The sequence below is a fragment of the Engystomops pustulosus genome, chromosome 1 (assembly GCF_040894005.1).
Source record: "Engystomops pustulosus chromosome 1, aEngPut4.maternal, whole genome shotgun sequence".
Classification (NCBI taxonomy): Eukaryota; Metazoa; Chordata; class Amphibia; order Anura; family Leptodactylidae; genus Engystomops; species Engystomops pustulosus.
This window is the reverse complement of record NC_092411.1, coordinates 254,203,360-254,217,339: the sequence shown is the minus strand read 5'-3', so window position 1 is coordinate 254,217,339 and position 13,980 is coordinate 254,203,360. Positions and strand designations below refer to the sequence as shown.

Genomic DNA, 13,980 nt, shown 5'->3' with positions numbered 1-13,980 from the left:
TCTTGCAGATGACTTACCATTAAATCTCATTACTCAGGACTACTGATCTTTAGTGTACACTTAGGAGACACTTAAGAGGTTTGGGTTAGCAACAAATGTAGAAACAGTTTGCAGAACGATGATTGTATGTCAAGTGGAGAGAGAATATAGAATTCTCCTTGCCATAGACTAAAGTAACATAAAACACTTATAGTCTTGTGTTATAATAGTAGGTGCCTGGTGGTCTCTGTCTCTACTACACAGCACATCTGCTCTCGCCCTGTATATCTGTTGACTTTATAGCTAATGAGAAGGCGAGGAATCACAGATCTGCTATAATCCTTTGTGCCAAAACAAATGTGAGCAATAAAACAAAGCCAAACCACAACGATTATAGGAATGAAAACACAACTGGAGCCCTCTGATAATACTTAGCAGCTTTTTTATATCAAAGGCGTTCAATCAAACATCATTTGGGGGCACGGATCCATCTCTATTTTTTTCCTTTGATTACAGAGGAAGCTATGCAGAGATGAGTTTGTCACGCAGCACAACTTTCATGCCATGAGGATGTGTTATCTGAGATTTTCCACATGGCTGCAGGTGCCTCATAGCGCACAGTGATCTGCTTCATCTGCAATGCCCAAAATCGGTGACATTTATATTAGATTTCAGGCTAAAGTGTAGTGACCCTATTACATTTACTACATGACTGATGCCAGTAAGCGTATCTAATTACTATAGTGTGGCTCAATATATATAATCAAGGCATAAAATCGATGTAAATTAGAAGCAAAGCGACTTACTGTAAAATATGTACTCGGTGTAGCTACTCCAGATTTTGTCATCCCTATACTGGTTTACGAAAGCAGCCGACCCAGTGGAATTGCAGGCTACCATGTGAAAGCCAGCTTCAGAGAGCCTGTCAAAAGCTTGCTCCAAGTAAGTAAATTTTAGGTAGAATCTAGACGTGTACTTTTCTGGGGGGCGATCAGGGTCTCTACTTTCATTCAAAGTTTCTCCAAAAACTTCTTTAGCCAAAGCTATTCTTCCGCATACCATAATACGAGCAACTCTTCGAAACTTGGCATCAGCCTGGTTATCTCTGACCATGGTGTAGGAACCTCTGTAGCCTATAGTGATAAAACCAGATTTTTTGTCCAGGGCTGCAGTTCTGAACAGGTCGCTGCTTTGTGAGTTCTCTTCCAGGTCACTTTGACAACCTTCATCATTCAGAGAGCTCTGTTTGGTCACTTTAGGTGTCAATAGCTTCACCAGGTCATTGAGCTGGAAATATTCAGCCTCTCTTAAAAGTCTTTCCTTTTCTGGGAAGTGATCTGGGAGCGAGAGCTGCTTGTCCCTTAGATAGTCAAGTACGTACCTGAAAAGGAAGCCGTCTCTGTCTATAAAGAATCGAGACCTGTTATCTCTGGGAAGCTCCTTGACATTGTTCCTAGAGAACATGCTGTAGAGAGTGCTGTCCGGTACGCTGGTGAGTGTAGAGTACTTTGTAACGTAAACTTGTCCGCCAACATTCAGCTCTACCACATCCGGAAAAGGATAAGACATTTCGCTGATAGGCAGGATTGTATCTTTCAGCGCCATATCTCCACATCAACATGCAGAAAGTGATAGACCTCAGAAGACAACGTCCAGTTCCTTGAGTTAAATCCACACCCGGTAGACTCAGCGTAGACTACAATTCAGCCCCAGTCACAGCAGCTTTCAGAAGCATAGGAAGTGACACATAATAGTCTGTGTAGTCCCACAGCAGAGGACAGCAGAACATAATAGGGTATGCTCTACAGAGCTGAGCAGTGATCAGCACCGAGGACAGCAGCACATTACAGTGGAATAAGCCGGCAGCACCACGGACAGCGGCACATAGCACACACTGCACCCAGAGCTTCCAGGGAACTGAGCTGACGTCACTCCAACTGCAGGCTGGGCTTCAGGAAACTTTTCCCACATCTGTCTATTAAAGGAGCATACGTTTCCTATGCAGGCTCACATACAAGTGCTGAAAATCCTCCTAGCATGCAGTTCCATCTTGTAATGAATTTTCTCTTTTATACTTTTTAATAAATTTCAGGCTATTTTTAACACTGACCACAGCTGCAGGAATATATGTTTGTCTACTATGTGTTCCTAACACCGAGTACTAGAAGATTTCTACTATAGACCACCTCTATGAGAAGACCACCTTTTATCCAGATCTTTTTGGTGAAAACCACTTCTCAATGCAATTTGAGGTGTTCAATTGAAAAAGGTTTCACTGTATTTAAGTCCGTCAACTATGGCTACTCAGGCTGGGTTCACATTACATTATTTGCCATATGTTGTAAGGGCACATCAGGGGGATTCCGATGTGTCCTTACAACGTATGGCGCTGTATGCCACTGTTTTTCAGGGGACCACCCTGGTCAGATACTGGTAGGTTGATTAGATTGTGAGCCCCATTGGGGACAGGGACCGATTTGGCAATCTGTGTGCGCTATATATATAATAAAATTATTATTTAAAAGTAACGGGCTGAGCCTTAATGTGCAAACTGGCTGTGTCCTTAAAGGGTTAAGAAAACAAATATTATTTGGATTCAGATATCTCTTTTGTTAAATAACTTTGCATTTTGTTTATTCTTGTATAACAACAATAGGGGTTGGCCATTTTACCTCATGTTTTTTGTAATGTGTGTGTAAGTGTGGCGGCAGGATTTTAGGTAATTTACCAATATACATCTATTACTAGTTATGCTCTTTCTTGATATGTAACTAAAAGCTCCTGTCTTTTACCTCATCAGCCAGATATTCCTGACCAGAAGCAGGATCATATGATCTCTTACTGTCCATGAACAATCACCCTGCCAGGACCTTATGATACTTTTCAAGAATATAAGATTAAGGTACTGGCAGGGCAATTGTTCATGGATAGCTAGAGATCACATGACCCTCCATCTGCAGCCATTTTATGGACAGGAATATCTGGCCGATGAGGTAAAAGGCGTAAAATACGGTATATCATATCTAAACATTGGAAATATCCTATCCAATCTAACAATGATTTCAGCAGTGAGTTAAGTGGAACAATCAAAGGTTGACCTGTGACATATAAAGTCATGTAAAAGAATGTGGTTGCATTATAATCTGTTTTCTCGTGACCATGACATTTGATCAGATATTTGCCAAGATGTTGCAATAAGAGGTTCGCAACTTTCTATAATTGTGGTGCATTTGACGCCAGCAAGGATTGGGTTAAGCTGGTGTGTATGGAGAAATAGGACTGTGCTTCTACAGACGTGTTTCTGACGGCTTCATGATTCCTTCATAAGGTTATTTCATCACAGATTCTGCTGTCACATTCCATTTATATTACTATGATTTAAGACAGAATAACATGTCTCCAGAAATTACTTTTTTCAAGAACATGAAGCATTTTTGCTACATTCATGGTGATTCTATGTACTGATTTAAAGGGTCTCTACCAGCTCCCACATCACCCCACATGTAAATCCAACAATGTGTAGGACTCGTAATAGGATTTCATAGACATCTGTCTTTGGAGAACAAATTCCTATGTTATCTTTATGCAAATTTGTTTGTCAGCGATGTTATTTAGGAGATGGTAGATGCACCTTAAACCATGAAATAGACTGCATTGTATTTTTAGTAGTTTATGATACAGGCAGTCCCCGGGTTACATACAAGATAGGGTCTGTATATTTTATCATTGTAACCCCAGACAAAATTCCTTTGGTCTCTGTGACAATTGGATTTGAAAAATGTTGGGTTGTCATAAGAATCAGGATTAACAATAAAGCTTCAATTTTAGCTATTTATTCTAGTCTAGGGCTAAAGTACAATAAATTACCAATATCCAGGGGTTTGTTTGTAACTAGGGGTCATCTGTAAGTCGGTGGTTCTTAAGTAGGGGACCACCTGTAATTTATTACCTGAAAATACATCCCTTATCTTTCTTCTTAGTATGTGGCATTCTATGACCAACTTTACAGAAACTATGATTTTGGGTTAGTCCTATATGTTTCTTTGAGTTCTTTCTTGTGGTTGTGTTATGTAACCTGTTAAGAGTTTTGTCGATATGTTGTGATATTGTAATTTATTTGGATCTATATTTTTTCCTAAACTAATAAACATCTGTATCTATTCTAGGGAAGAAAATAATATGTTCCTGGGAAATGGAGGTGGAGGTTCAGCTTTTTTGAAGACTGCGTCAAACTTATCAATTGTGATTAGGGGACCCTCTGAAATACCAAATTTTAAAATCCTGTTCAGCTTCAGGTACTAACTTGACCGGATCCCCAGGTCTGGTTGGTGTTACAGGTTGGGATACCTGGAATCAGTAACACCCGCAATTGGTGCTGGCGCTGATCATGGGTGTTAACTGTTTCAATGCCACTAGCAAAGGTGCCAGTGACCTCTAAAATACTGTGGGCATGCACACTGCAATTTTTGGGATGGTTGTTGTTTCTGAAGATGTTATCATGGAGCGACGATCCTCCCCAAAATGGCGGCCCCCAGCACCTCCAGCTGGTTAGTGGTGGTTCATGGCTGCAGCCAATTAAATGCCACTGGGGATTTTACCAGCACTGATCCCAGGTGCTAACCGGATGCTGGAAGTTGTGCCAAACTTTCTATGGCCCAAATGAAGTTTGGAGTTGGGTCCATGAAACCCAAACCCTCGTACTTCAGTATCAACCCAAACTTTGTTGCTCAACACTAATGATCAGTCATAGATAAAAGAAACTCTCCAGTCCTCCCAACTATGGGGGAGATTTATCAGAAGTTTCTGAGGTAAAACTGTTCTAGTTACCCATGGAAACCAGAGATCAGCTTTAGTTTTCTAAACAGCTGTCGGAAAATGAAAGCTGAGCTCTGACTGGTTGCCATGAGCAATTAGAACAGTTATTTCCTCAGATACTTCTTATAAATCTCCCTCATAATGTTTATTTAATTATTTGTGACCCGTTACTTATCAGTTGTGAAATCTCCATATAATGATGTATTTTTCAGGGGCTTTGAATTCTTGATTTTGATGCCTTGTCCTGGACTAGAGGAACATCTGTCATGGTTGTGAACTGGAAGAAAAGTAGGAAATACAGAAATATTGTTTTTGCCCTCTCCCCACCCTTTTTCAGTACAGTGGGGCACATTTACTAAGGGTCCGAACGCCGCATTTTCGTCGGGTTTTGTGATGATTTCTGATTAGCGCCGCATATAACAGGGGTTTTTGGAGCTTCGGCGTTGGCTATCACGCAACACAAATCAGGGGACTCGCCGTCGGACGATCGGATGGATTCCGACAACGCAAAGGATTTAACATTGTAAATTGTGTTGCAAGATACGCACTTACAAGCACCGGGAAGAAGAAGGTGAACTCCGGCGGACCTCAGCGGGGAAGCAACACATGCAGGATATCGGGCACACGATGTTGGTGAATCGCGCCGGACTTCATCTTCCTCGGACAGTCCGGATCAGGGATCGCGACAGGACCAGGTAAGTAAATGTGCCCCATTGTCCTCCCAGATGAAACTCAATATTGGGGGAGCTTTAACAGAACTGTCTGAAGTAAAACTGTTCCAGTTGCCCATGAAAACCAATCAGAGCTCAGCTAAAATTTTATAAACAGCTGTGGGAAAATGAAAGCTGAGCTTTGATTGGTTGCCATGGACAACTAGAACAGTTCTGCTCTCAGACACCTCTAATAAATCTCCCCCAATGGATTTATTTATTGCTATGCATCCATATTGTCACAGGTGCTCCCGCGATCCCTGTCTCGGATGGCGGTCGCACCCGTGCCATCTCAGGGTCCGGTCCCCGGCTCCTCTCACCTTCCCCGGCTCCAGCGGCGTCCTCCGCAGCTTCCGCGGCTCGGTGCGCGCGTCCCCGTCTCCTAGGGCGCGCGCGCCGGCTCGCTAAGATTTAACGGACCTGCGCACCAATAATTGGCGCTGGTCTGATTTAAATTCCAGCCCCTTCCTATTGTTCTTGCCGGATCTTCAAACTTCCCTGAAGAGAAAGCTCCTGTGATTCCTGCGTTCCTGTGATTCCTGCGTTCCTGTGATTCCTGTGTGCCAGTTCGTTCCTGTGGTCCTGCGTTCCTGTGTGCCAGTCCGTTCCTTTGGTCCTGCGTTCCTGTGTGCCAGTCCGTTCCAGTGGTCCTGTGTTCCTGTGTGCCAGTCCGTTCCTGTGTCCTACGTTCCTGAGTGCCAGTCCGTTCCTGTGGTCCTCCATACCTCCGTGCCAGCTCTGTGTGCCTTCCTGTGCTATTCTCCTCCCGTCACTCCGGGTACAGACTGTCTCCTGTGTTACTACCTTGGTTATTACCTTCTTCTGTGTTACTACCGCGGGCTAGTCGCACCTGTGGAACGACCTGGTGGTTTCTCGCCGCAGCAAGTCCATCCTGCTTTGCGGCGGGCTCTGGTGAACACCGGGTTCCATTTAGGCTCCGGTCCCAGGTCGGCTAGTACCACCTCCCGCGGTGGTCCAGAGGGTCCACAGACTCCCAGTCGTGACATTAAGATTCGGCCTTGGACCCCGCCAAGGAGCCACGTCAGATACTGGCTGAACTTTCCAGTGTTGTCGCCCGGCAGTCGCAGCAGATTGCTGCTCAAGGAAAACTTTTAGGCCAAGTCGATTCCACTCTACAACAGCTGCTTGACTCCAGGCCTCAGCATCAAGTTCCGGTGACTACTCCTGCAGCTGTTTCTTCGACTACTCCTGTGACTTCGCCTGTCATCCCGGCTTGTTCCCCGGCACCAGAGCCTAGGATGAGTCTCTCTATGCCTAACAAATATGATGGCGATCCCAAACAGTGCAGAGGATTCATCACCTTGTGCTCGCTGCATATTGAACTAATGTCTTCTCAGTTGATCAGTGAACGTTCCAAGGTGGCCTTCATCATCAGCCTCCTCACCGGGAAGGCCCTGGCCTGGGCTACTCCTCTGTGGGACAGGAACGATCCACTTACAGCCACCCTTACCAACTTCCTGGCAGAGTTCCGGTCCGTGTTTGAGGAGCCAGCACGAGCCTCATCTGCGGAAACAGCATTACTGAACCTACGCCAAGGAGACTCCTTGGCGCACCTTGGCGTCTGAACTCAGTTGGAACGAGGTGGCTTTATGTGCAACCTTTAAGAAAGGCCTGTCCTCACGGGTTAAGGATGCTTTGGCTGCTCGGGATCTTCCGACTACTCTGAGTGGTCTTATCACCTTGGCCACCCGGATTGATGTGCGGTTCCTGGAAAGAGCTGAAGAATTGCGGCACGAGCGACCTCTAGTCCGGCTCCCACGTTTGGCTCCCGTTTTCCAGAAGCCATTCCAGCCTCCCGTTACTCAGTCTGCTGGTGAACCTATGCAGGTTGATAGAGCTAGACTTACACCTGGGGAACGATCCAGACGTTTCCAAGAACGCCTATGGCTATACTGTGCCAGTCCCAAGCACCTCATCGGGACTTGTCCAGCGCGTCCCCAACGTCCGGGAAACAGCAGCACTTTTGGGAGAGGCGTCCCTAAGTGTGAATTCAGCTTCTCCACGTCTGATTATTCCGGTTTTTCTCAGTATTGGCACCGGTGCAGGTTGCAGCATTCCTGGATTCCGGATCGGCGGGGAACTTTGTGGATGCTGCTCTCGTTTCCCGGCATCACATTCCGGTGGTTCCTCTTAAGTCTCCTCTCGTCATTTCTTCTGTAAGTGGACAGCTTCTTTCCGATCCGGTCCGGTACCGCACGGAACCTATCCGACTTCAGGTGGAGCCTTACATCAAGAAGATTTGGTCTTCTATGTCTTGCCTCGCTCCACATCAGCTCTTCTTCTGGGTCTTCCCTGGCTTCAGCTACATGCCCCGATTCTCAATTGGAAGACTGGTGAGATCCTGCGTTGGAGTCCTGAATGCCAATCCCGATGTATGGTGGCTCCACTCCCGGTCTTATCCTCTTCTGTGTCTTCCAACTCTCTGGAGGGTCTGCCAGCTTGTTACCAGGACTTTTCTGAAGTTTTTTCTAAGAAGCAAGCAGAGACCTTGCCACCACATCGTCCCTATATTTGCCCAGTGGATCTCCTGCCTGGCACTACCCCTCCCAGAGGTCGAGTCTATCCACTTTCGGTTCCAGAGACCGCAGCCATGTCTGAATACATCAAGGAGAACCTGCAGAGGGGATTCATACGCAAGTCCTCCTCTCCGGCTGGTGCAGGTTTTTTCTTTGTCACCAAGAAAGATGGCTCCTTACGACCCTGTATAGACTATCGAGGGCTGAACAAGATCACAGTTAAAAATCGCTACCCTCTGCCGTTGATTACAGAACTTTTTGATCGCCTACGCGGTTCCAGGGTGTTCTCCGAGCTGGATCTTCGGGGTGCATACAATCTCATCCGGATCCGCAAAGGTGACGAGTGGAAGACGGCGTTTAATACCCGTGATGGCCATTTTGAATACTTAGTAATGCCCTTTGGACTATGTAACGCCCCTGCCGTTTTTCAAGAATTTGTGAATGTGTCGTGGACTACCTGGATGACATTTTGGTATACTCTCCAGACCTTGAATCCCATCAGAGACACATCAACATCAAGTTCTTGGTCGACTTCGTGCCACCATCTGTACGCCAAACTGGAGAAATGCCAGTTTCACCAGCAAAGACTTCCATTCCTGGGTTACATAATTTCCGATAGAGGCCTTCAGATGGATCCCCAAAACTGTCTGCTGTTCTTCAATGGCCACGCCCAGAAGGTCTCCGAGCCATACAGAGATTCCTGGGGTTTGCAAATTATTATCGACAGTTCATTCCCCACTGTCGTGGCCCCAATTGTGGCACTCACTAAGAAGGGCGCCAATCCTCGTGCCTGGTCTCCTACTGCTGAAGAAGCCTTTTCCAAGTTGAAGTCCGCATTTGCCTCGGCACCAGTCCTCTCTAGGCCTGATATCAACAAGCCTTTTTATCTTGAGGTGGATGCATCCTCTGTAGGAGCTGGAGCAGTACTCTCCCCGAAAGGGCCTAAGGGCCGAACTTCTACATGCGGCTTCTTTCCCAAGACCTTTTCCCCAGCTGAAAGAAATTATTCGATTGGAGACAGAGAGCTGTTAGCCATCAGGCTTGCGCTAGAAGAATGGCGCTCTCTTCTGGAAGGCGCTCTCCATCCTGTGAGTGTGTACACTGATCACAAAAACTTGTTATACCTCCAGACAGCCCAGCGCCTGGATCCCAGGCAAGCCCAGTGGTCTTTGTTCTTTTCCCGTTTCGACCTACTGATCCATTTTCGTCCGGCGGACAAGAATGTCAAGGCTGATGCCCTGCCCGGGCTTTGGATATTGTCGGAGAAGAACCGGCTCCTCGACACATAATTTCTCCGGACCAGCTTGTTGTTGCAGCTTCAGTGGATCTTCGGCAGCTACCTCCCGGCAAGACGTATGTTAGACCCGCTCTCTGGAAGAGGATTTTATCTTGGGGACATTCTTCCCGTGTGGCTGGGCATCCTGGGGTGCAACGCACCGTGTCCCTCATCTCCCGCTACTACTACTGGTGGCCAGACCTGGTCCAAGATGTTCGGGAGTTTGTGGGATCCTGCTCCTCCTGTGTCCGTAACAAAGCCTCCCGTCTTAAACTGGCTGGACTGTTACTGCCGTTGCCGATACCCAGTCGCCCATGGTCCCATGTGGCAATGGACTTTGTCACCGATCTGCCTGTCTCCTCGGGCAGTACTGTCATCTGGGTGGTGACGGACCATTTTTCAAAGATGTCCCATTTTATTCCCCTTCCAGGTCTTCCATCTTCTCCACAGCTTGCCAGTCTATTCTTCAAACACATCCTCCGACTGCATGGTCTTCCGCTTCATATTGTGTCCGATCCAGGAGTCCAGTTTATATAAGAATCCTGATGTTCCTTATGTAATCAACTGCAGGTCAACCTTGATTTTTCCTCTGCCTACCATCCGCAGTCTAATGGTCAAGTGGAAAGGGTGAACCAGACTTTGGGCTGTTACCTCCGTCACTTCGTTTCAGCCCGTCAGGACAACTGGGCTGACCTTCTACCTTGGACGGAGTTCTCCTACAATTCCCTGGACTCTGGGTCCACCGGCTCAGCTCCGTTCTTTGTGGTCTATGGTCATATTCCTCGCCCGCCTCTCCCGTTGTCTACTTCCCCTGATGTCCCTGCAGTAGAAGATTTGGTGCAGGACCTCAAGTCTGTTTGGGATCAGACCCGCCAGTCTCTTGTACGAGCGACGGACCGTACCAAGATCCAGGCTGATAAGAAACGTCAACTTCCTCCTGTCTTCTCTCCTGGTGATAAAGTATGGTTGTCCTCCCAAGACGTCCGGCTTAAGATACCCAGCTACAAACTTGGTCCTCGGTTCCTTGGTCCCTTTGAGGTAATCAAGCGCATCAATCAAGTAGCCTACAAGCTCTGCCTTCCTCCATCTATGCGCATCCCGAACTCCTTCCATGTCTCCCTCCTGAAGCCAGTCATCCTGAACTGCTTCTCCCAACAATCCCCTCCTCCTGCTCCTGAAGCGGATTCCCCAGATGTCTATGAAGTTAAGGAGGTTCTGGACATGTAGACCTTAAGGGGTAAGTGGTTCTTTCTTGTAGACTGGAAGGGGTTCGGGCCTGAGGAGAAATCTTGGGAACCCGAAGAGAACATTTTTGATTGGACTCTCCTCCAGAGATTTCTTGGGACCAAGAAGAAGAGGGGAAGGCCGAAGGGGGGGGGAGTACTGTCACGGGTGCTCCCGCGATCCCTGTCTTGGATCGCGGTAGCACCCGTGCTGCCTCAGTGTCTGGTCCCTGGCTCCTCTCACCTTCCCCGGCTCCAGCGGCGTCCTCTCACCTTCCCCGGCTCGGTGCGCGCGTCCCTGTCTCCTAGGGCACGCGCACCGGCTCGCTAAGATTTAAAGGGCCAGCGCGCCAATAATTGCCGCTGGTCTGATTTAAATTCCAGCCCCTTCCTATTGTTCTTGCCAGATCTTCAAACTTCCCTGAAGAGAAAGCTCCTGTGATTCCTCTGTTCCTGTGATTCCTGCGTTCCTGTGATTCCTGCGTTCCTGTGATTCCTGTGTGCCAGTCCGTTCATGTGGTCCTGCATTCCTGTGTGCCAGTCCGTTCTTGTGGTCCTGCGTTCCTGTGTGCCAGTCCGTTCCTGTGGTCCTGTGTTCCTGTGTGCCAGTCCGTTCCTGTGTACTGCGTTCCTGAGTGCCAGTCCGTTCCTGTGGTCCTCCATACCTCCGTGCCAGCTCCTGCGATTCCTGACGTGAGTCCTGTGTGCCTTTCTGTGCTATTTTCCTCCCGTCACTCCGGGTACAGACTGTCTCCTGTGTTACTACCTTGGCAGCCACCACGGGCTAGTCGCATCTGTGGAACGACCTGGTGGTTTCTCACCGCAGCAAGTCCATCCTGGGTTCCACTCAGGCTCCGGTCCCAGGTCGGCTAGTACCACCTCCCGCGGTGGTCCAGGGGGTCCACAGACTCCCAGTCGTGACACATATACAGTGCTCCCTCAAATCCCAGTTAATGCAAAAGGACGAGGGTAGTGTTATGACGTAATTGTTCTGCCTGTGTCCCCAAACCCAAAAACGCTAATGTCGGAAGACAACAATGTTAATCAATATGTTGTCTCTAGATGTTTTTTTGAATACCAGTAGTATCAGGAATACATCCCATAATGTTTGCAGTTAGTGCCCCCTATGTCCTGTGTTGGCTGAGACGCCAGGCGTGCTGCGACACTGCCATACAATTATTGCATTTCGACATAACATGTTTATTTTCTGAACATGTGACAGTCCCATCTCCAGCGTTAATAGAGAAACCCATTTATGCGTATCCTCAATTATGGAATATATTAAGCACCTTTGCTTTAAAGTGGAAGCGGGATTAAGCCATATTCATGTTGCGTGTAATTCACTGTAGATGTTTGGAAGTGGACAAGGCTAATGTAACTCATTTCAACATCATAAATAACACATCATCAGACCAAGAAAACATATCATGGAAGATTAATACAATGTTTTTGTGTGAATTGGTAAACTACTAGCCCTTCAGTTAGGGTATGAACTTTCCTTTATTCCCCCTGTTTACCAATAACAAATCTCCCCTCAAAGTCAGGCAAATATGACTCTTCTTACCTCATTTTTACATGAGATGAGTCAAGTTTAGTGGTTACAGGGTTAGTGTCAAGCCCCTATCTTTGGTTCTCTAGAACCTAGAAATGTGATCTAGGTGTCGTATTTAAGATAGGGAGATCATCTTTCAGATCACATGGAATATGGAAATTAGAGCTACAGAACCAGAGGTACAAGCAGCTAAATTGGAAATGCAAGCTGCAAATAAAGATCCAGTTCCTGTGTAATTAGTTCTAGCCTATATGTCCAATTCTGTAGCTCCCAGAAACATAAGCCTGATGTGATATGAAAGAAGAGATTCTTATCTTTAATATGATACAAGTAGCATGTTTCCCTGTAATAAAAAAACTAAAGATAAGGGCTTTTTAAACTGATACTCTCCCTACAACCATTAAACTTGACTCATCTCATGTGAAAATAAGGTAAGAAGAGTCATATTTGCCCGACTTTGGGGTAGATTTTTTTCTAGGTAAATGGGTTAGAGATCACTGACTACCTATATGTATTCCACTCACAGCTAGTAGAGCGCTGGTTAGTTTTCTACTAGCTCTTTGGATTGTGCTTTTCTCATTATTCTTCTATTAATCTATTATTTCTGGTTATCCAATCTTGGCTTATGTATTTTGTCTATCCCTTTATATTTCAATTTTGCCATATCTGCTATTTCTGCTGTGACGTGGACCACTGATTTCTCTTTTGTGTTATTTGTTTTCTACTCTTGTTTTTGAGTCCTCGTTTTGGCATAATAAGGAAATGTCAAACAGTTACTGACCAGTGGTTAGGAAGGACCCAGTAAGCAGACAGGTAACAGTTTTGGGGACTCAGTTCAGGACTCACTTTCGTGTTTGTTTTCCCTGAATCCAGTCCCTTCATTACACAGACATAAGGTGCAATGGAAAGGCTTGCTCCTCTTCTTTGAGATTCAACACTCCTGGTGGGGGCTCACAACAACTAATACAAAAAAACTGAGGAAGTAACTGAGATGTGAGCTGGTCCTTTCTCTGATTTGTAGCCAAGGCTTAGCGATGTCTCAGACTACATAGACGATTTAGGTTAAGAGGAGTCACAACACCCAGGTCTCCATCCCCCTTCATTTTAGAGACAACTGCAGATTATACATAAAGCCTGCATAGGACAAAACTGATGAAAAAGGAAGATTGCAGGTATTAGATCCCCAGTTCACACACTGGGCTTCCACTTATTTTAAGGATTGTTAGAAATGAGGGAAAAGGGCAATTTTGTAGTTATGGGAGAAATCAGACAATCCTGCTGTTTTCATAATGCAAAATCATTGGCAGACTCCTCCTATGTGGATCAAACCTACAACCATATCTAACAGGATGACTATCCCATAGCTACAGACTATACTTCCATTAATAAATATAATACTTAAAGGAAATCTACCATTTGTTTTCATGCATTATGAACCAAACAAACCTTTACAATGCTGTAGCTACACTGATGCAGAAACATATCTTGTTTAATCCCTGTGCTCAGTGGTTTTGCTGAAAAAAACAATTATAAAATTATAATAATGAGGCTCTGTTGCTGCTGTGGCAGCCCCGGCCCTTCTCCTCTTACCCTAATCATGCATTGCTCCAGCCTTGACCTGCCTTGTCCAGCATAAGCTAAGAATACCTCATCACTGTGCTGCGCCTGACAGGCAGAAGTAATCAATCGCTGCACCGTCCCCCAGCTGCTGTGTACAAGTGATCCAGCTCAGGTTTATTAGTCCTGTCTGGACAATTCAGGCAGCTCTTTTACGCACAGGAGCCATTCTGCACCCTGCTTCACCAAGGTCCTGAATTTTATAATAGTTTTTTTTCAGCAAAACCAGGGATTAAACAAGATATGTTTCTGCATCACTGTTTCTGCATCT

The 13,980-nt window shown here is 46.2% G+C and overlaps 1 protein-coding gene across 1 annotated transcript in view; it reads right to left on the bottom strand.

The window, feature by feature from the left end:
• The window catches only part of KCTD8 (potassium channel tetramerization domain containing 8), a 53,066-nt gene extending 51,175 nt beyond the window's left edge, over positions 1 to 1,891 (bottom strand). Inside the window, exon 1 of the mRNA XM_072124932.1 lies at positions 786 to 1,891. Within this exon, the coding sequence (XP_071981033.1) occupies positions 786 to 1,584 (799 nt within the window). The 5' untranslated portion in view covers positions 1,585 to 1,891. The remainder of the gene's footprint in view (positions 1 to 785) is intronic.
• Between the last annotated feature and the right edge of the window lie 12,089 nt (positions 1,892 to 13,980).